Raw genomic sequence first — 25,000 nt, 5'->3', positions numbered from 1 at the left:
GTGTGTGTGTATGTTTTTGTGTGTGTGTGTGTGTGTGTAAGTTTTTGTGTGTGTAAGTTTTTGCGTGTGTGTGTTATTTTTCGTTTGTGTGTGTTTAAGTTTTGTGTGTGTGTGTGTGTGTGTGTTTGTATGTTTTTGTGAGTGTTTGTTTTTTTGTTTTTGTGTTCTTTTGTAAGTTTTTGTTTATGTGTGTGTCTGTTTGTTTGTTTTTTTTTTGTTGTTTTTAAGTTTTTGCGTGTGTGTGTGTGAGTTTTTTTTGTGTTCATTTTTAATATATTTTGTATGTGTATGTTTGTGTGTGTGAGTTTTTGTGTGTGTGTTAGTGTTTGAGTGTGTGTGTGTGAGTTTTAGTTGGTGTGTGTGTGTGTAATTTTTGTGTGTGTTAGTTTTTGTGTGCATGTAAGTTTTTGTGTGCATGTAAGTTTTCGTGTGCATGTGTAAGTTTTTGTGTGTGTGTGTGTTAGTTTGTGTGTGTGTGTGTGTGTGTGTGTGTGTAAGTTTTGGCGTGTGTGTGTAAGTTTTCGTGTGTGTGTATGTGTTAGTTTTCGTGTGAATGTTTTAGTTTTTTTGTATGTAAGTTTTGGAGTGTGTGTGTAAGTTTTCGTGTGTGTTTGTGTAAGTTTTGTGAGTGTGTGTGTGTGTAAGTTTTTTTGCGAGTGTGTGTGTTTTTTTTGTGTTCATGTGTAAGTTTTTTTGTGTGTGTGTGTGTGTGTGTGTGTGTGTGTAATTTTTTTTGTTTGTGTAAGTTTTGGAGTGTGTGTGTTAGTTTTCGTTTTTTTGTGTGTGTAACTTTTGTTTGTGTGTGTGTGTGTGTGTAAGTTTTTGTGTGCATTTAAGTTTTTGTGTGCATGTAAGTTTTCGTGTGCATGTGTAAGTTTTTGTGTGCTTCCCAAATCATAATTTTCTGAAAGGACACACCTATGAAAGGCTAAGAAATCTAGCTTAGAAAAGTCAAAAATAGCAAATTAACCGTCCCAAATCATAGGTTTCAGTCAACACACACCTACGAATGGCTATGAAATCCTGCTCAGAAAAGTCAAAAAATATCAACCCACACACCCTCAAATCATAGGTTTCAGACATCACACACCTACGAAAGACTAAGAAATCCGGTTATGAAAAGTCAGAAATAGCAAATTACATATCCCAAATCATAGGTTTCAGACAACACTCACCTATGAACGGCTAAGAAACCTAGCTCAGAAAAGTCAAAAATAGCAAACTAGTCATCCCAAACTATATGTTTCAGACAACAAACATCTATGAAAGGCTAAGAAATCCAGCTCAGAAAAGTCAAAAGTAGCAATCCATCCACCCCAAATCATAGGTTTCAGACACTACACACCTATGAAAGACTAAGAAATCCAACTCAGGAAAGCCTGAAATAGCAACCCACACATCCCAAATCATAGGTTTCAGACACCACACACCTACGAAAGACTAAGAAATCCGGTTATGAAAAGTCGGAAATAGCAAATTACACATCCCAAACTATTGGTTTCAGACAACATTCACCTACGAAATACTAGAAAACCTTACAAAACGTCGATTTGATGCCCTATGCACCCACAATTGCTTTGGAGGATTTGTCTTCCTTTTGAATTGTCACGTTTAATCATTCAATCATTCATTCAGTCAATCATTTTGATCAAAAGCTTCCGTCAATCGATTAACTCAAGCATGATTGACGGTGTAGGAACCTGTTTCACGCTTGAGTCAAGGTTTCACGTTCAAGCGTTGACGGTGATTGATAGAAAGTTTGAATGACTCAATCATTCTAATCAAAAGCAGGGTTTTAGATTAGCTTTGGTCGAGACTGAAGGGCTGATTGAAGCACACGTCAATGGATTGACGGAAAATTTTTATCAAAATGAATGACTTTCTAGGCCCTCCTTAAAGCGTATGTCAGAAAGGGCAGCAAACTAACTCATTCTTTTTGCTTTTTGTTGTATTTACTTGTTGTTGATGTCTCAAGACTGGCTTAGCCAGTCTTTTTACTGGCTTAGCCAGTAAAAAGAAAGCACTACCTGATTATTCCTTCTACGTAACTTTCAGCAAGTAAAAAGAACAAAAACTTTTTTAGAAACAGCATTGTTTGCAATTAGAATCTGTGTTTTTTGGTGATATTTGCTTATAATCGTGTTTATTTCAGTGTTTCATTTTTTAGCTTAGGCTGAAAATATCAAATTAGTAGAGTAATTTTCTGAAAGTGACGTTTCTAATGATTACCTTTTCTAGGTGGAAGGAAACCCATGAAATGTGGCTATCTACAGCGGTATCAACGTGAGTATCCATTGAAACTATTTTGCTTAACAAGATCTAAATCAGTACCAACAAATAGAAAATAACTCGATTCATAATTTCTCAAATTATTCAGGAGATTAAAAAACATTGCGCAACGTAGGATTCTGTTTTTCAGCAAGCTCTCTAGGGCCAAACGAAAAGTAGGTCATCCCCGAAGGAGATGGGAGGAGGTTGTACGGAAGGATTTAGGGAAAATCAGACCTTTATGCGAGGGCATAAAGAGGGTGGCACTGAATAGGTTGGGATGAAGGAGGAGTGTGAGTAGCTGTGTTGGCCTCAGGTGGCTTAGTGCTGCAGCGACATGTTGGTAATAGTAGCAGTAGAAATCCTCTGACAATAACTTTATCAATGTTTGGATTGCTGATTGATTGTTCATGCTCCAAGAATTTGGTTTCTTTTTCTTTTGATTTGTTTTCTAAAATTCTGCCAAATTTGAATTTTGGCATCTATGTGATTGGCGATTTATACAAAATTCATACTACCTTGGTTGGCTGGCTCAGCTTCTGTATGACATGTGAAAAAAAATATATAAATAAATATAAAACCCCTGTCTATTTGCTCAACACATTCTAACTTTCCACCTTCAGTTTCGGAATTAAATTATTTTCTTTGGTTTTAAACTTGAACACGAAGCAATGAATCTTTTGGTACTGAAACTTCAACTTCGTTGATATAACAGTGTTTCACTAATGTCTAATTAATGCTAATGGGGGAAAAGAACAAAGCGATAATCTTATGAAGATAAACAGACCGTACTTGCTAAATGCCAAATGCGTTCATCCCGAGGTTTGTCTCGTGCTGATAAGAGTTGGTTCATTGAAAAAAATAAGACAATTCACGTTCTGAAAATAGCTTATCGAAAGGGGCAGGAGTGGCTCAAAACGAACAGAAATTATTCCGTATAAGAAAGGGGTGGTCATCTCCTCAACGCCTCGCTCTTTACGCTGAAGTTTTTTTGTTGTTTTAAAAAACAGAGTTTTGAGAAAGAGTCAAACTTTAGCGTAAAGAGCGAGGTGTTGAGGAGGGGACAACCCCTTTCATATACGTAATAATTTCTGTTCGTTTTAAGTTTTAATGTCGCTCCTTACTTTCAGTTAAAAAAAACTTGTTTTTTTTTTATTTAATTTCTGAATGTTTTTAAATTAATGCAGGTTTTGATTTTGGCTCACCGTACATGAATAATTAAAACGAAATTTGCATATTAATTTTTCTTTTTTGGGGTAAATGGTTTTCTCCGAATTTTGACAGACGATCTTGACAAAAAAGGGGCCTAGTTGCCCTCCAATTTTTTTGTTACTTAAAAAGAGCACTAGAGCTTTTAATTTTATTTACGAACGTTTTTATTAGTAATAAATATACGGAACTTACGAATTAACTTACGTAACGAACTTCAATATTCGTTTATTTTTATTACGTATATTAGTTGGGTTCGCCCCCTAGTAAATACCCTGCTCTTTACGCTAAAGTTCAATTTTTTTCGAATTTTGTAAGAACGACCCCTTAATCACAAAGGCTGTTAATTAGAATAAAAAGCTCTTATGAAAGTACTAAAAAAAACTTAAGCGTGATGAGCGAGGTATTGACTAGTGGGCGAACCCAATCACATACGTAATAATTTCTGTTTATTTTAAGTTTTGATGTTGCTCCTTAATTTCAGTTGAAAATCTTGTTTTTTTATTTAATTTTTGATAGTTTTTTTTAATAATGCTGGGAAGTCCGGTGCCCCCTTCATAACAATGTTCCTTCATCCATGAAAACTTCCTCCATGGAAAGATCCTCCCATGAAACCCCCGACCATCCCCCAACTACCAGAAATATCCCCCCTGAAAACTTCTATATATTTTCTAATAACCAATAATATATGTAAACATTGGGCAAAGCTCATAACTTTTAGACCTTTCCCGGGGAGTGTGGGAGATTAAGTCATCCTCAAAGACATAGCTATTGTATTTTTCGACCACGTTGGACAAAATGGCTATCTTGAAATTTTGATCGGGTGACTTTGGGGAAAAAATGAGTGTGGGAGGGGGCCTAGTTGCCCTCCATTTTTTTTTCTCTGAAAAAGGGCACTACAACTTTTAATTTCCGTTAGAATGAGCCCTTCTGTGATATTATGGGACCACTGGGTCAATAAAATCACCCCTGGTAAAAACAAAATAAATAAACAGCATCCGTAATCTTTCTTCTGGCAAAAAGTACAAAATTCCACATTTTGCAGATAGGAGCTTGAAACCTCTACAGTAGGATTCTCTGATACGCTGAATCTGATGGTGTGATTTTTATTAAGGTTCTATGAATTTTTAAGGGGTGTTTCCCTCTTTTTTTTCGAAAATAAGGCAAATTTTTGATGAGTAACTTTTGATGAGTAAGACTAAACTTGATGAAACTTATATATTTGAAATCCGCATAAAAATCTGATTCTTTTGATGTATTCATTGGTATCAAAATTGGTATTTTTTTAGAGTTTCGGTTACCATTGAGCCGGGTCGCTCCTTACTTACAGTTTGTTACCACGAACTGTTTGGTCCAGACTAGAAATCGGCCATGTTCTAATATTCCGATTTTTGTTGTTTTGAAATAAACTTTAAGGTGGCATCCACTGCCACCTCAAAACTTTATCTATATTGTATCATAGTCTAATAAGTATCCGCTTCAAACAGAAATAGAGCCAATGCCACATAAATCAAGCTAATGCCACAGGAAATACCACACTCAGTCTTATCACATTTCTGTTAAAGAGATTTAATCAACGTTTTTCTAAACTCCCTCTGTATATGTCAGAGAGTTGTATGTCAGGCATAAAAGATTACAGAAAAACAGCAACAATCTTGACCTTATGAGGGGATATATGCTCAAAATCCTTCTGCCTCTGAGAAAAATGTCAACCAATAATGTACTGTGAGAGTGTGAGCCCTTCTTGTCTGAATCAGGTTGCCACCCGGTGAGAAAAAAATCGCTAGTTTCTAGTGAATTTTTAGTTTATTTAGTGATTTTCTTAAATAATCTAGTGATTCATGCGCTGATTTAGTGATTTTTTTTGTTTAGGCAATATAAAAAATCACCAATATTAGTGATAAATCACTAGAGGTGGCAATCCTGGTCTGAATAGACTGTTCTTACTTCTTGGTTATTCGATGTGATCTAAACAAACCTTAAGATTCAGACATTTCAGGTCGCTTATTGGGCAAAAACTGGAAAGATGCCTACGTGGTTTTATACGATGACAGTAGCATAGCTTGGTATAAAAATGAGACCAAGGACCTTCCTGTGGGAGGTATTCTCTTACAAGATGCACCTGAATTAATGGCCGTTGGTGCATTTACGCTTAGAGTGCCAACACGGCCAGATCTTCCAGGAGGCCAGAATATAAAGCAACTAATGGCATTTGGTGTGAGAAATAAAAGGAAGGTTTATTGGTTTTTAGCAAGGACAGAACATGATGCAAAGTAAGTACTGCAGTTAAACGGTTTTGCTAAATCCTTTAGGACATGTTTTCCACATCCTTTGTTCATCAAAGGATGTTCATCCTTTGTTCATCATTTCCTTTACAATGACAAGGGAAATTTTTCACACAAACTTTTTAAATTCTAGGCATGTTAAAAATAAACAAATTTTGACAGAGCAAATTTTGTTACCAGTTCTAAAGACCTAGCACATCCAAATAGTAAATTCAAGTAAGTTCACCACCCTCCTTCCGACGAACTATCTCTCCTTGCACTGACTTCTACCAAGATAATGCAAAAAATTGTAAACATGGCATTTTTGGATCCAAAGGCTTCAACAATAGCTGCAATCTTGCAACAAGTAAAGAAAACAGGGAATCGTAGTCCTTAGCCCTTAGCCCTTAGCAACCAAAAGTCTAAAACGCGTTAAAATAAATCTGTTTGGTGAGAAAAATTGCAATTTAAAGACGATTCGAGAATTTTAACTATTATTTAACTATGTTTAACTTAATACTTAGTGTTTATTGTGAAAAATAATTCCAAGATTTTGGTTAAGAGTTTGAAACCTATCAAAATGGTGATGGATCAAATTGAAAAGTAAATCATTGTAATTGCCTTTGTTAAAAAACCTTAGTTGGTAAAGCTAAATAACCCAACCGTGAACAACAAGGAAAACCACTTTATTGCATTGGTATCATAGATGTTTTGCCATTTCCCCTTTTTGCCAGGGATGGTCACATGGAATCAGAGGACGTAAAATGTCGGAAGGGGCCTTATTTGAAAGAAAAATGTGATACCTAGGGCCCATTTTAAGTCAAACAGTTCGTGGTAACGAACCGTAAGTAAGGAGCGACCCGGCTCAATGGTAACCGAAACTTTAGAAAACGGTATTTTGATACAAATAGATACATCAAAATCAGACAATTAGACTATTATCAGACTATTATAGAATCAGACTATTAGTTCGGATTTCAAATATATAAGTTTCATCAAGTTTAATCTTATCCATCAAAAGTTACGCGCCTGAGAAAATTTGGCTGATTTTCGAAAAAAGGGGGAAAGACCCCCTAAAAGTTATAGAACCTTAATGAAAATTACACCATAAGATTCAGCGTATCAGAGAACCCTACTGTAGAAGTTCAAGCTCCTATTTGCAAAAATGTGGAATTTTCTATTTTTTGCCAGAAGAAAGATCACGGATGCGTGTTTATTGTTTTTTTTTTCTTTTCCCCAGGGGTAATTGTATTGACCCAGTGGTCCTAGAACATCGTAGGAGGTCTCATTGGAACGGAAATTAAAAGTTCTAGTACCCTTCTATAAGTGACCAAAAAAAATGGAGGGCAACTAGGCCCCCTCTCACGCTCAGTTTGTTCTCAAAGTCTCCCAATTAAAATTTTGAGATAGCCATTTTGTTCAGCATAGTCGAAAATCTAATAAATATGTCTTTTAGGATGACTTAATCCCCCACAGTTCCCAGGGGAAGGGCTGCAAGTTAGGAACTTTGCCCATCGCTTACATATTGTATTGGTTATTGGAATGTATACAGACATTTTCAGGAAGGATTTTTTCTGGGGGGGGGCTGGTGTAGGGGGTTACTCGGGAGAATCTTTCCGTGGAAAATGTTTCTTTGGGGTAAGGGACATTTCTATGAAGGTGGAGCCTGATTTCCAAGCATTATTTAAAAAACGATCAGAAATTAAATTAAAAAAAAAACAAGTTTTTTCAACTGAAAGTAAGATGCAGCGTTAGAACTTAAAACGAACAGAAATTACTACCTACGTGAGGGGGTTCTCCCCCAAGTCAATACCTCGCTCTTTATCCTACAGTTTTTTTTAGTGCTTTCAAAAGAGCAATCTATTCTAATTAAACGGCCTTTGTGATTCAGGGGTTTGTGAATAAAAAAAAAATTAACTTTTAACGTAAAGAGCGTGGTATTGACTAAGGGGAGAACCCCCTTATATACGTAATAACATATACGTAATAAAAAAACAATAAAAAAAAACAAGCGATACGGCTCAATAGTAATCAAAACTTTTAAAACGGAATTTTGATGTCAATAAATGTATCAAAAGAATGGGCTTATAATGCTGATTCTAAATATAAAAATTTTATTAAGTTTAGTACTACTCATCAAAGGCTACGAGCCTGAGAAAATTTACCTAATTTTTTAAAGAGGGGGGAAACATTCCCTACAAGTGAAAGAATTTTAATGAAAATCACACCGTCAGATTCAGCGTATCAGAAAACCCTATTACAAAGGTTTTAAGCTCATATCTGCAAAAATCTGCAACTTTGTATTTTTTGCCAGAAGAAAAATATACGAATATAGAAGTTCGTTACGTATGTTAATTTGTAAATTACGTCAGAACCAAATTTAGAGACAGCCATTTAGCAAAAGAAAAGTACGATTTTTGTGCAAATTTTGTTTACTTATTCAATGACGGTGAGCCAAAATAAAAGCTGCATTAACTCAAAAACGATCAGAAATTAAATAAAAAAAAACAAGCTTTTCAAAATGAAAGTAAGGAGTGACATTAAAACTTAAAAGGAACATAAATTATTCCGTATATGAAAGGGGCTGTCCCCTCCTCAATGCCTCGCTCTTTACGCCAAAGTTTGACTCTGTCTCACAACTTTATTTTTTAAACAATAAAAAACTTTAGCGCAAAGAGCGAGGCGTTGAGGAGGGGACAGCACCTTTCATATACGGAATAATTTCTGTTCGTTTTAAGTTTTAATGTCGCTCCTTACTTTCAGTTTAAAAAACTTGTTTTTTTATTTAATACAAAAAAAGATCCAACATCTATTGCCAAAAAACATCACTTTTTGCACAGAGAGCAAATATGAGGGGCATACAAGTTCTTAGATAGCCCTTCGACTTTAAATACTGATTAATTAAAACAAACTTTTTCCACAAAATAAGTTTTTCAAAAAAAAGTAAAGAACTCCAATAAACCAAAAATAGAATCAAACCAAAAAGCAAACAACTACGACAAATCAGTATCAATGAATAAATGAAACACAAAACAAACAGATATTAAAATAAATAACAGAGTCAAACTCAAAACGAGCAGAAATTAATATGAGTAGGGTTCTCAACCCTTCTGCTTTCTAAAAGCCAGAATATAATTTGTAGTTTACAGAAAAAATTCAAATGAATTTACTGAAAAAAATGTGCATTGTCATAATCATATGCTGATATTTACTATATCAGCATAATATATTATTTATTAATAATGATAATAATATATTTGCATTAATTGTATGCAAATATATTATTCCTAAATATCATATGCTGATATTTATTCCTTAAAATCTTAATTAATTTTTGGTTTCTTAAAGTTATAAAAATGAAAACATTTAAAAGAATTTTTTCAGCAAAGTACAAATTATATTCTGGCTTTTAGAAAGCATAGGGGTTTAAAACCCTATTCACATTAATTTCTGCTCGTTTTGAGATTTCTACTCTAGATAATATCTGAAGTGAGAAGGCTGGAGGGTATTATAATGGTATCACTGTAAATCTCCATAGTCGAAAACCCCGTGTTCATTGCCTAGGTCATAAATAGACTTTTCTATAAGGTTTAGTCTTTTTGTGCATTTTTACAAAATTACAAACAACTATAAGTTAATTTAAAGAAATAAGTTTTTCTTATAAGCTAAAGAGCGAATTCGGAAATTAAAAACAACAAAAATTATTGTTTTTCAGATTGCGCAAATTATATCTACAAAACTAGCTCTAGGAGCTAGTTTGTTGTTTTTTTTATCTGAGGTGGTTTTGTATCCAGACTTATATTGCGCGTAATCGGTAAGTAATGATTTTTTTTTCGTTCTAAGTTTCAACTTCGTTCTTTGCTTCCGTAAGAAAATTAATTACCTTTATTACATTATGAGTTACATTATTAACTAATTACATTAATTACGTAAGGAAATCCGTAAGGAAATTTCCTTTTTAATTAATTACAAGAGGAGAAACTCGACACTGAAAGTTTAAAGTAAGATTTATAAGACGCTGTATCTGTGTTTGAAATGTCCTGTCTAGGGCTTTTATTTCGGAACACCCGTCTAATCATGGTTGTAGCAATACCTGCAGCCTAGTAAAGGGCAAACTATGTCCCATTTTAGCCGAAATTCTAAGAAGGTGTTTTGAAAAACTATCTTATTAGAAATTTTTCGTTTAAAGCTATTTAAGGAACGATATCTATCGTTTTGGTTACTTTTAATAGTAAATGTATATTGCACAAACAAGTAATGGCAGATTCGAAAAAGAGCCAGGAACCCCTTAACATAACGTTGGATTAAAGTGGAAGTGCACCACCGGAATCAACATGGTCAAAACCGTCTATAGAAAAGAGCTGGGAACACCTCAAAAGTTACGGTAGATCGAAGTGAAAAGTGCACCATCGGAATCAACACGTTTCAAAAACTTTCTACAGAAGAGGTCTATTCCAAGGAGTAATCTCTTCAACCTAGTGGTCGTACAGTATTGGAAGAGGACCCATTCGAAAGGAAGTTGCATTATCTAGTGTCTCTTCTAGAGCAAAGTAGTGTTTTCTGCCATTTCGAGCCAAAGAGAGAGTCAAAAACCCAGGTAGCATAAAATCTAAGACAACAAACAATCTTTTCATGTGCTATTGGCCTCAACTGCAGGCTCTGAGCCTCCTCTCTCTTGAAAAACGAGGAAATTTGCTATATTGTATGATTAGCATGGTGAACACGCCATGCTAATTATTTTAAATCAAACCGTCCCCCACCAGTTAAAAGAGCAGTCGTAATATCCCTCGTCGATCGTGCCCTAAACATTTGTTCTGGTTCCTACATCACAGCAGAACTAAACTTTATCAAGGACATACTTTTTGGAAATGGGTATCCTATTTTATTTATTAATAGTGTAATTAACTGTGGACTGGAAAGACATTCCCGTAAAATTAATGATAGTTTACCATGTGAGATTTCTGACAAGCCGTTAAACATAATTTACCTCCCCTACATCCCCAAAATCACTACAAATCTTAAAAAAGTTTGCACAAAAAATAATTTGTATATAGTATTCACAAATTATTTGAGACAACAGCATAACTATGATATAGTCAAAGCTCTAAATTCTAATATTTCTACTCTTTCATTTGATTCTGCATTAGGCAGCCATATTTTTGAAAATCCTAGCCACAATATACTTTTTGATGAATCCGCTCTTATTAGCAATGACCTAGGCATAAAGCAGGTAGTCAGAGAATCAATTGAAATCAGACTTAAGATTAATAATAATATTTCCTATAATAGGGACTTTGGGGAATATACACTAAATGCTCTATACACAAATTTAATTAAAAATGATCTTACAAAATATATTAAAAAAACAATTAGCACGGATCGGGTCACAAAAAGACTTTTGAGGTTAGTTGCTAAAAAGGCTGGATTAGCAATAATAACGTGTTTTTAAATTATTTATCTTTCATCTCATTGAATCGCCTTGTTTTACCTTACTTTTTATCAGTCCTGGTTGAACTTCGCTGAAGTAAGGATGCTAGGACTGCTTTGAAACATTTTTAGTTTGTTGGTTTTATTGGTCGCATGTTGTTGTGAGTCTTTTTTATTTTATACATTTTGTCTTGCTGAAGAAGGACCTTGAACATTGAGCCGAAATATTCATTCAAATTATCTTCACTATCTTGCAAAAAGACTTCCCTATTGTTCTTCGTGCTTTTGTTCTTTGAACACAAAACTCAACCGCCATCACCTCAACCCCCATAACTCGACCACCAAGCAACCCAACCAACGCACAGCTCAACCACCACATAATCCAAACGCAATCAACTCAACCATCATCAACTCAACAAAAAATAGCTCAGATCTGTTTCAATTTAAATATGGTGATCGATAACAAAAGCATGGTGAGTATTCACGCCTTGGCGGTCTGATTAGTGTGAGGACTTCTCTAAAGTCCAACATTACACAAGCAGCAACAATTCCTCCGTATCAACTAGAAAACTTTAAGGGGAACAGCTTCAAATAGAAAATGGACCGAATTGAAAGAGAGTTGCACTATCTAGGTTCTCTCTTAGCAATAAAAGATCTCAAGCTAGAACAAAGTAGTGTTTTCTGCCATTTCGTGCCACAGAGAGAGTCAAAATCCCAGGTAGCGTAAATTCTAAGACAGCAAATCATCTTTTCATGGGCTATTGGCCGCAACTGCACGCTTTGAGCATCCTCTCTCTTGAAAAACGAGGAAATTTGCTATCTTTCATGATTAGCACGGTGAACCCACAACTCAACCACCATCACCTCAACCACCATAACTCGACCACCAAACAACCCAACCAACGCATAGCTCTACCACCACATAATTCAAACGCAATAAGGTCAAGCACCGTCAGATCAAATCTGTTTCAATTTAGATATGGTGATCGATAACCAAAGATGGATAACCTTAAATTCTTGGTACCAAGAGCCAATCCCACTAGAAATCTGACAGATTTTGAAAAAGATGCTTTTCGGGTTGAGTTTCCAAAATGCACGAAATCGGGATGTTTCTTTCACTTTTAACAGTCTATCATGAGAAAAGTTGAATCGCTGGATCTCTAGCAAGAGTTTGAATATAACCCCAATTTGAATATCCTCGTCAAAATTATCTCAGCCTTAGCTTTTGTTCCATTACAAGATATTGAAAGTGTTTGACGAACTCTGTGGTTATTTCCCCCAAGGTGATAATTACGATTATTTCTTGAGTTACTTCAATGATACCCACGTACGTGGTAGTCTATTGCCAAACCGCGCGGTTGCATTGTCATAATATTTACCAGTCTTGTGGAACCACACTGAAAGTACATATGATTGTGTGGCGAAAACTAGGAATGCCGCAGAGATTTTCCATTATGCCCTTAATGGTATGTTCAACTGCGCTCATGCTAGTCTTTGGAAGCTTCTTGATGTACCAAAGCGTGACATTTCTGTTCAACGTCTGGTGGCATCACAGGCTGCTCAACAGCAGCGTCCAAAAACCTCAAAATTTAAATACTTGCTCAACGACTTTGAAGACACGTTCAAATACACCCAAAGAAGAAAAAAAATGAGGTACATGAAACCAATTGCTCATATGCAAGGGTGAAAAGATGCTTTGAAGTTGAAAATACCCACAAAGATGTCTTTTTCCATTAACGTTTTGCAGATTTCCTCCAAAAGGAATATTGTCGACCTTAGGAATATGTCGCACTTTTCTTCCAGTGTTTGTGTGTTCCCTAGTGCTTTGGTCAGACCGAAGATTGAATAAGCTTAAAAAAAAAACATTTACAGTTTTTAAAAAATTTATGACAAATAAAAATAAATACGAATTGCCCAAACGCATTTTGCTCTCTGGACACAAATCTTTCTCTCTTTCAGTCGTGTTTCGCTCTTCAAGAATGGCACCAATTGGCGCAATGTTCTCTCTTTTGCTCCTCTTTTAAAACAATATATCCTTCAATAGATATATCCTTCAATATATCCTTCAATAATCCTTCAATAGACAAGAAATTGGATCAGTTCTGAGCTATATGGTGGTTGAGTTGATGGTTGCTGAGTTGTGTAATGGTTGAACTAAGCAATGGTTGAGTTAATGACAGTTGAGTTGTTTGATGGTTCAATTTAAGGTAGTTGAGTTAGGTGGTAGTTGAGTTAGGTGGTAGTTGAGGTCAGGGTGGTTGAGCTGTTGGCACAAATTCTAGATCTGGTTCATTTCCTAATATCTGTAGACTTATGCGAAATAACACTTAGCTAAAAACGGAGCTTGTATGGATTTTTTGTGGTAGAATTATAATTGGGTGCTAAAAGTTATCAATATCACAGCCGTTGAAAGAATATTGAGAGACTTTCTAGTCTTCAATTTTCGGCAGGCCATTTATGGAGCTTTCTGTTGTCCACTTATGGAATATTTTGGTCCCAAGAGAACATCATGGTTTTTGGGGATTGGTTACGTTGATCCATTAAAGCGCTAGTTCTTATAATTCCACAGACTTTGGATAATATAAAGTCAGCTTGCTTGAGCAGGTTTTGCTGGTATTTATAGTTTAATATACGAGACAATGTTTTGGTTCGTTTAAAGTTTTTAGTTTACTCTTTACTTTCTTAAGAAAAGTTTGTCTTTTTTTAAATTCACTTTTTTTTAAATAAACATCAACAGACACAGCTCAAGGGAGAAAACCTAGGTAGGTCATGTAAAGCCCATGGTTGACAAATGGTGTGCCAGGCTCTAAGGCAGAGGCTCCCAACCGATTCCTAGCCCCGGCCCATCTCAGTAGTTCTAAAATCCTGATGCCCCCTCGTTATTTTTAAATTTTTTTTCCCAAAATCTAACGAGTATTCGCCTGGAGGTCGTTTTAAGGCCATTAACTTGGTATCTTTTTTCGAGTGGTCCTCTAAGTGAATTTTAATTCTATTGAATCTGATCCGTTTTTTATTGCTGTTTTACTCTTAAATGTATGTGAATGTGACGTCATTTACATGAAAAAGGTTTTTCTTTAACTATGGCTCTAGAGCATTGTCAGTCCAACGCTGTACGTCCTGCCCATGACCTTCCAAAATATCCCCATGCCCCACGTTGGGAACCACGACTCTAAGTTTTCAGCTTAAACTATGCTTAAACTATGTTGACTATGCTTAAAGTATAGCTTAAACTATGCTGAACAAAATGACTATCTCAAAATATTGATCGGACCATTTTGAGAAAAAAAGTGGGGTGGGAAGGGGCGTAGTTGCCCTCGAATTTGTTTGAGTCACTTAAAAAGAGCACCAGAACTTTTATTTCCGTTCGAATGAGTCCTCTCACGATATTCTAGGACAACTTGGTCTATACGATCACCCCTGGGAAAAATGAACAAAAAAAAAAAAAAACAATAAACTCGCATTCTTTCTTCTGGCAAAGAATACAAAATTCCAAATTTTTTTAGATAGGAGCTTGGAACCTCTATAGTAGGGTTCTGTGATACGCTGAATCTGACGGTGTGGTTTTCATTTTCACAATTGTATGACTTTTAGGGGTTTTCTCCCTTTTTCTAAAAAATAATTCAAATTTTCCCAGGTCCGTAACCTTTGATATTAAGACTAAACTTAATGAAACTTACATATTTAAAATCAGCATGGAAATTCGACTCTTCTGATATATCTATTGATACCAAAACTCCGTTTTTTAGAGTTTCGGTTAGTATTAAGCCGGGTCGCTCCTTACTTACAGTTCGTTACCACGAACTGTTTGATACTGGTTCTGATTGGCTTCAGGCCCAATGACATGCAGGTTGGAGTTAGGTTTGATATGGAGGCCTGACACGATACCATATAAATCGAATGGTGGAGCTGTCTCTTATTTATTCTACTACTACCACCCCAAACTTTGCACCATGGTGAACCATGGGACAAATTTGTGAGTCAAAAATGACTCACATGGGGGTCAAATTTGGGTTTTATTCGACTACATTAAATGTCCCAAAACTTGTTCGATAACTTTCTGGGCATAACAGATAAACGAATAAAATTTGGAGGACAAACACTAACAAGTTACATTTTCAGCTGCTGAAACAAAATAGAGAGTTTAGCAAACGTCACGACAAGAGCCTCCATAAGTCGTCTTGAGCGCAAGGACACAATTAAACAGAATTAGATCGTTCTTCATAAACCGCAAAATAAAAAAAAAATCCGATGAATGCTTTAAGTATATGATAAAAAAAATAATTTTTCATGTACAATCTACAGTCTTCGAGGATTTAGTAGGCAGACGCCATTTTTTTACCTAATCAATATTGGTTTTATTTTCTTATGTATGTCTTTTAGTTCTATTTTTTACGATTTTCTGCTAAAAAGAATTAACTGAGGGTCAATAGAAATCATACCTGAGGTTGCTTGTCATTAGCCACAGGATTCTTGTCCCTGACTTAAAGCACAGCCTTATTGTGATTTAAAGTAGGGATTCAAAACTAATTGCTAATTATAAATATTTATAGAAATTTTATGTTTTTTTACTTAAATAACGTTTTTTTAATTATCTTCCTTCACTTGTTCTTCAGCCCCAAAGAAGACCAGAAGAATGTTTTAGTCACAAGTCGATTAGTTTCGGAGGTTTGTGGTTTTCTCTCATCAGGTTCAGAATTTACCTCGCTTTCTATTTTTTTTTACGTCCCGACTTGGTGGGCAAAAAGTTTGCCCTTTGCAAGAAGTATCAATCCCCTTGGTGGATCTCTCCGCTTAAATAAGGTTAGACCCACTACGAGTACAATTCCTACATTAACCTTTTCATCTATCAATTATATGGCTGCAAATATTATGCCCTCTATTTTACTTTGAAGCAATTTTACAATTCTGTCTCAGATTTTGTGCTGTAAGTAACTTCACGTATCTTAAAAAATTCTCAAGGGATGACTTGTTTTCTTAAACTCTTTTCAGTCATGGTTCAGCTCCATCATCACAATTTGTTCAATTTTTTTTATTTTTTCTAGTGACTGGATGACAGCAATCAGCAATACGGTAAGTCCAATTTACGTTTACCTTTCCTCCCTTAGCTGTATTAAAACCAAATTTCGGAGTCAAAATTAACGTTTCCATAGTAGTGTTATGGTATGTCGTATTTGACCATCTTATTGTAGCACTTTTTTGCTTAGAGTTTTCTATCGCTTTCACTCCCTATCCCTTTTTCTCATTATTTTTTTTCTCCATTTGGTGGTTTAAAAACCAATATTTTCATAGTTCTTTTCAGTCTGTTGTTGTATTCAACCGACTTATTTATACACTATGTTCCATTGTTTTTCTCTTCTCTTCTTGGCCGAAGTGGGCCAATGATTACGGGTAACTTATAGTTATGGGTATGGCTATATAGTATAGGTATCTTACAAATGGCCCATACTCTTTGAAGCGGGCTTTATGCTAGATGGAGAACCAGCAAGGCAGATTTTTTTCTAGTATGTATGCATATATATATATATATATATATATATATATATATATATATATATATATATATATATATATATATATATATATATATATATATATATATATATATATATATATATATATATATATATATATATATATATATATATATATATATATATATATATATATATATATATATATATATATATATATATATATATATATATATATATATATATATATATATATATATATATATATATATATATATATATATATATATATGCCAGATGCCGGCACACGGCAAGCTTCAATATATATATATATAGATTCTTACTGTCGCTTGTCCTCTAAACGCAGACAATATTGTTCTGGTAGTGGGACAAAAGCTTCTTTTTCTTCCAACAATTTGTCTAGTCCATATTTTTGATTTACAAGGGATGGACGGCATTGATGACGTTATTCCATGTCAAAATCTAAAATCCAATCATTATCGCTATCATTTTAGTTTGTTTGGTTTGTTTTACCTCGGCAAAACAAAGCTGTCTTTTGTCAATATGAAATACATATCCTTGTTTTTTTTTTTAACAAAGGTATGGTAGGTATTAATGACATTATCCATGTCAAAATCTCAAACCCAATCATCATCGCTATCATTTCAATTTTGACACGTTTTGATTCTCGCTGTCCAGGATGATTTTCATTAACTCGCTCACATATTCGGTGTCGTATGTCGTCTAACCGCGTGTGTCTTTGATCTTCATTTTAATTTTTGACACGCTCTAGTTGTCATTTTCGCATATCTTCTAACAGCCCGTGTCTCTGCTGTTCATTTTCATTTTTGATGTGTTTTTGGATTTTGATTACTTAAGACAATTTAGCAATGGCCTTTGCTTTAGCTCTCCGTATTGGGGTTGTCACAATTGATGGTCCAGGTTGTCGCACTTCCCATCTTGTTACGTTTGATAGTAGTAGAATGGGGGTGCTACTCGTGTCAGGGCTCCTTATATGGGCATAGAATACTGACGGGACTCCAAATATGGGCATAGAGTCATTAGGGAGAACACGTGGTTAATGGGGTCAATGACCTAAATTTCACAACAACAACAACGACATTGACATTCGCTGAGAGCGTGCACTTACAACAACATCGACCTTGGAACACCTGTGCTGTCGACCTCAATTCACCTATCGTGAATCAATAATTCCCCTTAGAAACAACAAATTAATTTCCCCTTCTTGACAGATCAACCAATCAATGACATCATCTGTCAGACTTTAAAAATTTCCGCCTAGAAACATTTCTCCAGGAATAGATCCATATCATTAATGTCTTTGCCTCGGGAACAACTCTTTTGGTCGAACTCCAAAGGATATTAATAACCAAAGGCCATGGAAACAACTAGGCAAGAAACATCTTAGCGATGAATTGTTTTAGCGCGCGAGAAGGTTTCCTATTAATTTGAAATGCGTTAGCACAGAGATGCCAATAACAAAGGAACACGCTGAATTTACGTTTAGTGATTATTAGGGCGAAACCGTTTTAGACAGGTTATGGAACTATTTCGGTGAAACAGATAGAGACATTTTAAAAGAAGATTTTGAAGAGATTTTGGAAGAGGTTTTGAGTGTGGTCGTTATAATACACAAGTTTCATTTGAACAGTGTTGTGAGGTCCTCTAACCCAACCCCAAAGGGTTCCAATCCTCCTACCCCAACCCCGAAGGAAGCCCCCGGTCCTCAAAGGCCCCCCAAGCTCCCAAAGGCCCTCCACCGGTCCCCAAATGTCCCCCAGGCCCCCAAAGGCCCTCCCAGTGCCCCAAAGGCCCCCCAAGCTCCCAAAGGGCCACCGGCGCCCCCCAAAGGCCCACCCAGACCCCCAAAGGCCATCCCCGGGCCCCCCAAAGGCCCATCGAGCTCCCAAAGGACCAAAGGGGTCCCAAAGGCCCTCCAACGGTCCCCAACTGCCCCAAAGGCCCGCCCCTGGTCCGCCAAGGTCCCCCGGGCTCCAAAAGGACCAACGGGGTCCCAAAGGCCCTACCTTGCCCCAAAGGCCCCCCAGGCACCCAAAGGCCCTCCCTGTGCTCCAAAGGCCCGACCAGACCTCCAATGGCCATCCCCGGCCCCCCCCAAAGGCCCATCGAGCTCCAAAGGACCAACGGGGTCCCAAAGGCCCTCCACCGGTCCCCAAATGTCCCCCAGGCCCCCAAAGGCCCTCCCTGTGCCCAGAAGCCCTCCCTGTAACCCAAAGGCCCTCCCCCGGCCCCCAAAGGCCCACCCAGACCCTCAACGGCCATCCCCGGGCCCCCCAAAGGCCCATCGAGTTCCCAAAAGACCAGCAGGGTCCCAAAGGCCCTCCACCGGTCCCCAAATGTCCCCAAGCTCCCAACTGGGCCCCCCCCCGGACCCCCAAAGGCCCTCCCCCGCCCCCCAAAGGTCCACCAGGCTCCCAAAGGACCAATCGGTCCTCAAGTGCCCCCCAGACCCCCAAAGGCCCTCCCTGTGCCCCAAAGGCCCTCCACCGGTCCCCAAAAGGCCCCCCCGCACCCCAAGGCCCAACCCGCGCCCCCAAGGCCCCCCCACACCCCAAAATGCCATCTCCGGACCCCAAAGCCCATCCCCCGGTCCCCAAAGGTCCCCCGAGCTCCCAAAGGACCACCGACCCTCAAGGGACCCACAGACCCTCAAAGGCTCTCCCCGAGCACCCGGCTTTTGTTGATGTGTGTTGTCTGAAACCTATGATTTGGGATGTGTAGTTTGCTACTTCAGGCTTTCTGAGCTAAGGTTTCCTAGTATTTCCTAGGTGAATGTTGTCTGAAACCAATAGTTTGGGATGAGTAGTTTGCTATTTCAGGCATTTATGAGCTAGGTTTCTTAGCCTTTAGTTGATGTGTGTTGAGTGAAACTTATGATTTGGGATATGTAGTTTGTTATTTTTGACTTTTCTGAGTTGGATTTCTTAGTCTTTCATAGGTGAGTGGTGTCTGAAACCTATGATTTGGGATGTGTAGTTTGCTATTTTCGAATTTTCTGAGCTGGATTTCTTAGCCTTTCATAGGTATGCGTTGTCAGAAAATTATGATTTGGGATGTATAGTTTGATATTTCAGGCTGTTCTGAGCTAAGGTTTTCTAGTATTTCGTAGGTGAATGTTGTCTGAAACCAATAGTCTGGGATGAATAGTTTGCTATTTTTCACTTTTCTGAGCTAGGTTTCTTAGTCTTTCGTAGGTGTGCGTTGACTAAAACCGATGATTTGGGATATGTAGTTTGCTATTTTTGACTTTTCTGAGCTGGATTTCTTAGCCATTCATAGGTGTGTGTTGTCTGAAACCTATGATTTGGGATGGTTAATTTGCTATTTTTGACTTTTCTGAGCTGAATTTCTTAGCCTTTCATAGGTGTTTGTTGTCTGAAACCTATAGTTTGGGGTGACTAGTTTGCTATTTTTTGACTTTTCTGAGCTAGGTTTCTTAGCCGTTCTTAGGTGAGTGTTGTCTGAAACCTATGATTTGGGATATGTAATTTGCTATTTCCGACTTTTCATAACCGGATTTCTTAGTCTTTCGTAGGTGTGTCGTGTCTGAAACCAATGATTTGGGGTGTGTGGGTTGCTATTTTTTTGACTTTTCTGAGCTGGATTTCTTAGCCATTCGTAGGTGTGTGTTGACTGAAACCTATGATTCGGGATGGTTAATTTGCTATTTTTGACTTTTCTGAGCTAGATTTCTTAGCCTATCATATGTGTGTCCTTTCAGAAAATTATGATTTGGGAGGTGTAGTTTGCTTTTTGGACTTTTCAGAGCTAGGATTCTTAGTCACTCATAGGTGTTTGTTGTCTGAAACTTCGAGTTTGGGGTGAGTAGTTGACTATTTCAGACTTTTCTGAGCTAAGGTTTCTTAGTATTTCGTAGGTGAATGCTGTCTGAAACTTATGATTTGGGATATGTAAATTACTATTTCGGGCTTTTCTGAGTTGGATTTCTTAGTCTTTCATAGGAGTGTAGTGTCTGAAACTTCGAGTTTGGGATGAGTAGTTGGCTATTTTCGACTTTTCTGAGCTAGGTTTCTTAGCCTTTCATAGGTATGTGTTGTCAGAACATTACGATTTGGGATGTGTAGTTTGCTATTTCAGGCTTTTCTGAGCTAAGGTTTTCTAGTATTTCGTAGGTGAATGTTGTCTGAAACCAATAGTTTGGGATGTGTAGTTTGCTATTTTCGACTTTTCATAACCGGATTTCTTAGTCTTTCGTAGGTGTGTGGTGTCTGAAACCTATGATTTGGGATGTGTGGGTTGCTATTTCAGGCTTTTCTGAGTTGGATTTCTTAGTCTTTCAAAGGTGTGTAGTGTCTGAAACCTATGATTTGAGGTGGGTGGATTGCTACTTTTGACTTTTCTGAGCTGGATTTCTTAGCCTTTCATAGGTGTTTGTTGTCTGAAACATATAGTTTGGGATGACTAGTTTGCTATTTTTGACTTTTCTGAGCTAGGTTTCTTAGCCGTTCATAGATGAGTGTTGTCTGAAACCTATGATTTGGGATATGTAATTTCCTATTTCTGACTTTTCATAACCAGATTTCTTAGTCTTTCGTAGGTGTGTGATGTCTGAAACCTATGATTTGGGGGTGTGTGGGTTGATATTTTTTGACTTTTCTGAGCAGGATTTCATAGCCATTCGTAGGTGTGTGTTGACTGAAACCTATGATTTGGGATGGTTAATTTGCTATTTTTGACTTTTCTAAGCTAGATTTCTTAACCTTTCATAGGCGTGTCCTTTCAGAAAATTATGATTTGGGAATCATACACAAACTTACAAATGCACACTAAAACTTACATGCACACAAAAACTTAAATGCACACAAAAACTTACACACACACACACACACACACACACAAAAATAACACACACAAACACAAAAAAACACACACACACACCCCAAAACATACACACACAAAAAAACTCACACACACACAAAAAACTTCCACACACACACACGAAAACTTACACACACACGCAAAAACATACACACACAAAAACACACACACACACACAAAAAAACAAAAACACACAAAAAAACAAACAAAAACAGACAAAAACAAACACAAAAAAAAACACACAAAAAAAAACTTAAAAAAACACACACAAAAACTTAAACACAAAAAAAAAAACACACACACACACACACACACACACACACACACACACAAACTAACACACACACATAAAAAAATAATATACACAAGCAAAAGATTAAACACACAAAAACTAAAACACACACACAAAAACAAACACAAACACACAAAAAAAAAAACACACACACAAAAACTTACACACACACACGAAAACTTACAAACACGAAAAAACATACACACACACACACAAAAACTTACACAGACACACACACACACACACACAAAAACTCACACAAACACACGAACACAAACATTCACACAAAAACTAACACACACACACAATAAAACTTACACACACACTACAAAACTAACACACACAAAATATGAGACACACAAAAAATTACACACACAAATACACACAAACAAACACACACACTAAAAAAATTAAACACACACATACACAAAAACAAACACACACAAAAACTAACACAAACACAAACACACACAAACACAGATAAATAATCACGCACAAAAAAAAAAACAAAAACAAACACACACACAAACACACACACACACACACACAAAAACTTACACACACACACACACACGAAAACAAACTCACACACACAAAAAAAAACACACACACACACGAAAAAACATACACACACAAGCAAACAAAAACACAAACACACACACAAACACGCGCACACACACACACAAACACACACACACACACACACACACACACACACACACACAAAAACATACATATGCACACGAAAACTTACATGCACATAAAAACTTACATGCACACAAAAACTTACACACACTCTCAAAAACTAACACTCACACACAAAAACTTACACGCACACACAAAAAATAACACACACAAACACAAAAAAACTAACACACACACAAACTTACACACACACACACACACACACAAAAAAACTAACAAACACACCCAAAAACATACAAACACAAAAAAACATACACACACACACACACAAACACACAAACAAACTTACAAACACACACACACACACGAAAACATACGCACACACAAACACACATACACACACACACCCGCAAAAAATTACACACACAAACAAACTTACACACACACACACTAACACACACACACACACACACAAAAACAAACAAAATCAAACTAACACGAACAATAACAAAAAAACTAACATTCACACAAAAACTTACACACACACTCAAAAACTTACACTCACACACAAAAACTTACACACACACACAAAAACTTACACACACACACACACATGAAAACTTACACACACGCACAAAAACTTACACACACACAAAAACTTACACACACACACACATAAACACAGAGAAGGACAGGCCCAAAGACACAGATACAAACACAAATACACACACACACGCACACTCAGAGACACACACACAGAGACATACATACAGAGACACACATACAGAGACACACACACAGAGACACTCACACACAGAAACACACAGAGACACACACACAGAGACACAAACATAGAGACACACCCACAGAGACACACACACAGAGACACACATGTTCCTTTAGTACCTACGCAATTAGGCCTAAATGAAGATATTTATGCAGAGTTTCAACTAGCTATGGCTAAGTTTGCTAAAGACAAGCTATTTTCTTGTGAAAACACAAAAAATCAGAAAAAATGTTCAATGTTCCCTTAGTACCTACACAATTAGACTAAAAATGAAGATATTTATGCAGAGTTTCAACTAGCTATGTCTAAGTTTACTAAAGACAAGCTATTTTCTGGCGAAAACACACAAAATCAAAAAAACTTTTCAATGTTCCTTTAGTACCTACGCAATTAGACTTAAATGAACATATTTATGCAGAGTTTCAACTAGCTGTGGCTAAGTTTGCTAAAGACAAGCTATTTTCTTGTGAAAAAACACAAACTCAGAAAAAATGTTCTATGTTCCTTTAGTACCTACACAAATAGATTAAAAATGAAGATAGTTATGCAGAGTTTCAACTAGCTATGGCTAAGTTTGCTAAAGACAAGCTATTTTCTTGCGAAAACACACAAAATCAGAAAAAATGTTAAATGTTCCTTTAGTACCTACGCAATTAGACTAAAAATTAAGATATTTATGCAGAGTTTCAACTAGCTATGGCTAAGTTTGCTAAAGACAAGCTATTTTCTTGCGAAAACACACAACCACAGAAACAATGTTCAATTTTCCTCGGATGCCCTCACAATTAGAATAAAAATGAAGATATCTATGCACAGTTTCAAATAGCTATGTCTAAGTTCTCTAAAGACAAGCTATTTTCTTGTTAAAAAACACACACTCAAAAAAAATGTTGTTAGGTTAGATTAAGTTAGAGTAGGTTAGCCTACGTACGCGCGCATATAGGTTAGGTTAGGTTAGGTTGGATTAAGTTAGGTTAGGTTAAATTAGGTTAGGTTAGATTAAGTTAGGTTAGGTTAAGTTAGGTTAGGATAGGTTAGATTAAGTTAGGTTAGGCTAAGTTAGGTTAGGCTAGGTTAGCCTACGTACGCGCGCGTACGTAGGCTAACCTAGCCTAACCTAACTTAGCCTAACCTAACTTAATCTAACCTATCCTAACCTAACTTAACCTTACCTAACTTAGCGTGTGGGTGTAAGTTTTTGTGTGTGTGTGTGTGTGTGTGTGTGTGTAAGTTTTTGTGTGTGTGTGTGTGTACGCGCGCGTACGTAGGCTAACCTAGCCTAACCTAACTTAGCCTAACCTAACTTAATCTAACCTATCCTAACCTAACTTAACCTTACCTAACTTAATCTAACCTAACCTAACTTAACTTAACCTAACTTAATCCAACCTAACCTAACCTAACCTATATGCGCGCGTACGTAGGCTAACCTAATCTAACTTAACCTAACCTAACAATATTTTTTCTGATTTTGTGTGTTTTCTCAAGAAAATAGTTTGTCTTTAGCAAACTTAGCCATAGATAGTTGAAACTCTGCATAAATATCTTCATTTTTAGCCTAATTTCATAGGTAGTAAAGGAATATTGAATATTTTTTCTGATTTTGTGTGTTTTCGCAAGAAAATAGCTTGTCTTTAGAAAACTTAGCCATAGATAGTTGAAACTCTGCATAAATATCTTCATTTTTAATCTAATTGTGTAGGTACTAAAGGAACATTGAACATTTTTTCTGATTTTGTGTGTTTTCGCAAGAAAA

General features: G+C 36.6%; 1 protein-coding gene across 2 annotated transcripts in view; it reads left to right on the top strand.

The window, feature by feature from the left end:
- LOC148949978 (uncharacterized) overlaps positions 1 to 25,000 on the top strand; it is a 73,099-nt gene that overhangs the window by 26,827 nt on the left and 21,272 nt on the right. For both annotated transcript variants that reach the window (XM_089091379.1, XM_089091378.1), the window contains exons 2-4: positions 2,239 to 2,283; positions 5,477 to 5,750; positions 16,211 to 16,238. In XM_089091379.1, the coding sequence (XP_088947505.1) occupies positions 2,239 to 2,283; positions 5,477 to 5,750; positions 16,211 to 16,238 (347 nt within the window). The remainder of the gene's footprint in view (positions 1 to 2,238; positions 2,284 to 5,476; positions 5,751 to 16,210; positions 16,239 to 25,000) is intronic.

The sequence above is a fragment of the Artemia sp. Qi Xiang Cuo genome, chromosome 7 (genome assembly GCF_049724085.1).
Source record: "Artemia sp. Qi Xiang Cuo chromosome 7, ASM4972408v1, whole genome shotgun sequence".
Classification (NCBI taxonomy): Eukaryota; Metazoa; Arthropoda; class Branchiopoda; order Anostraca; family Artemiidae; genus Artemia; species Artemia sp. Qi Xiang Cuo.
This window is presented reverse-complemented; position numbering and strand designations above follow the sequence as displayed.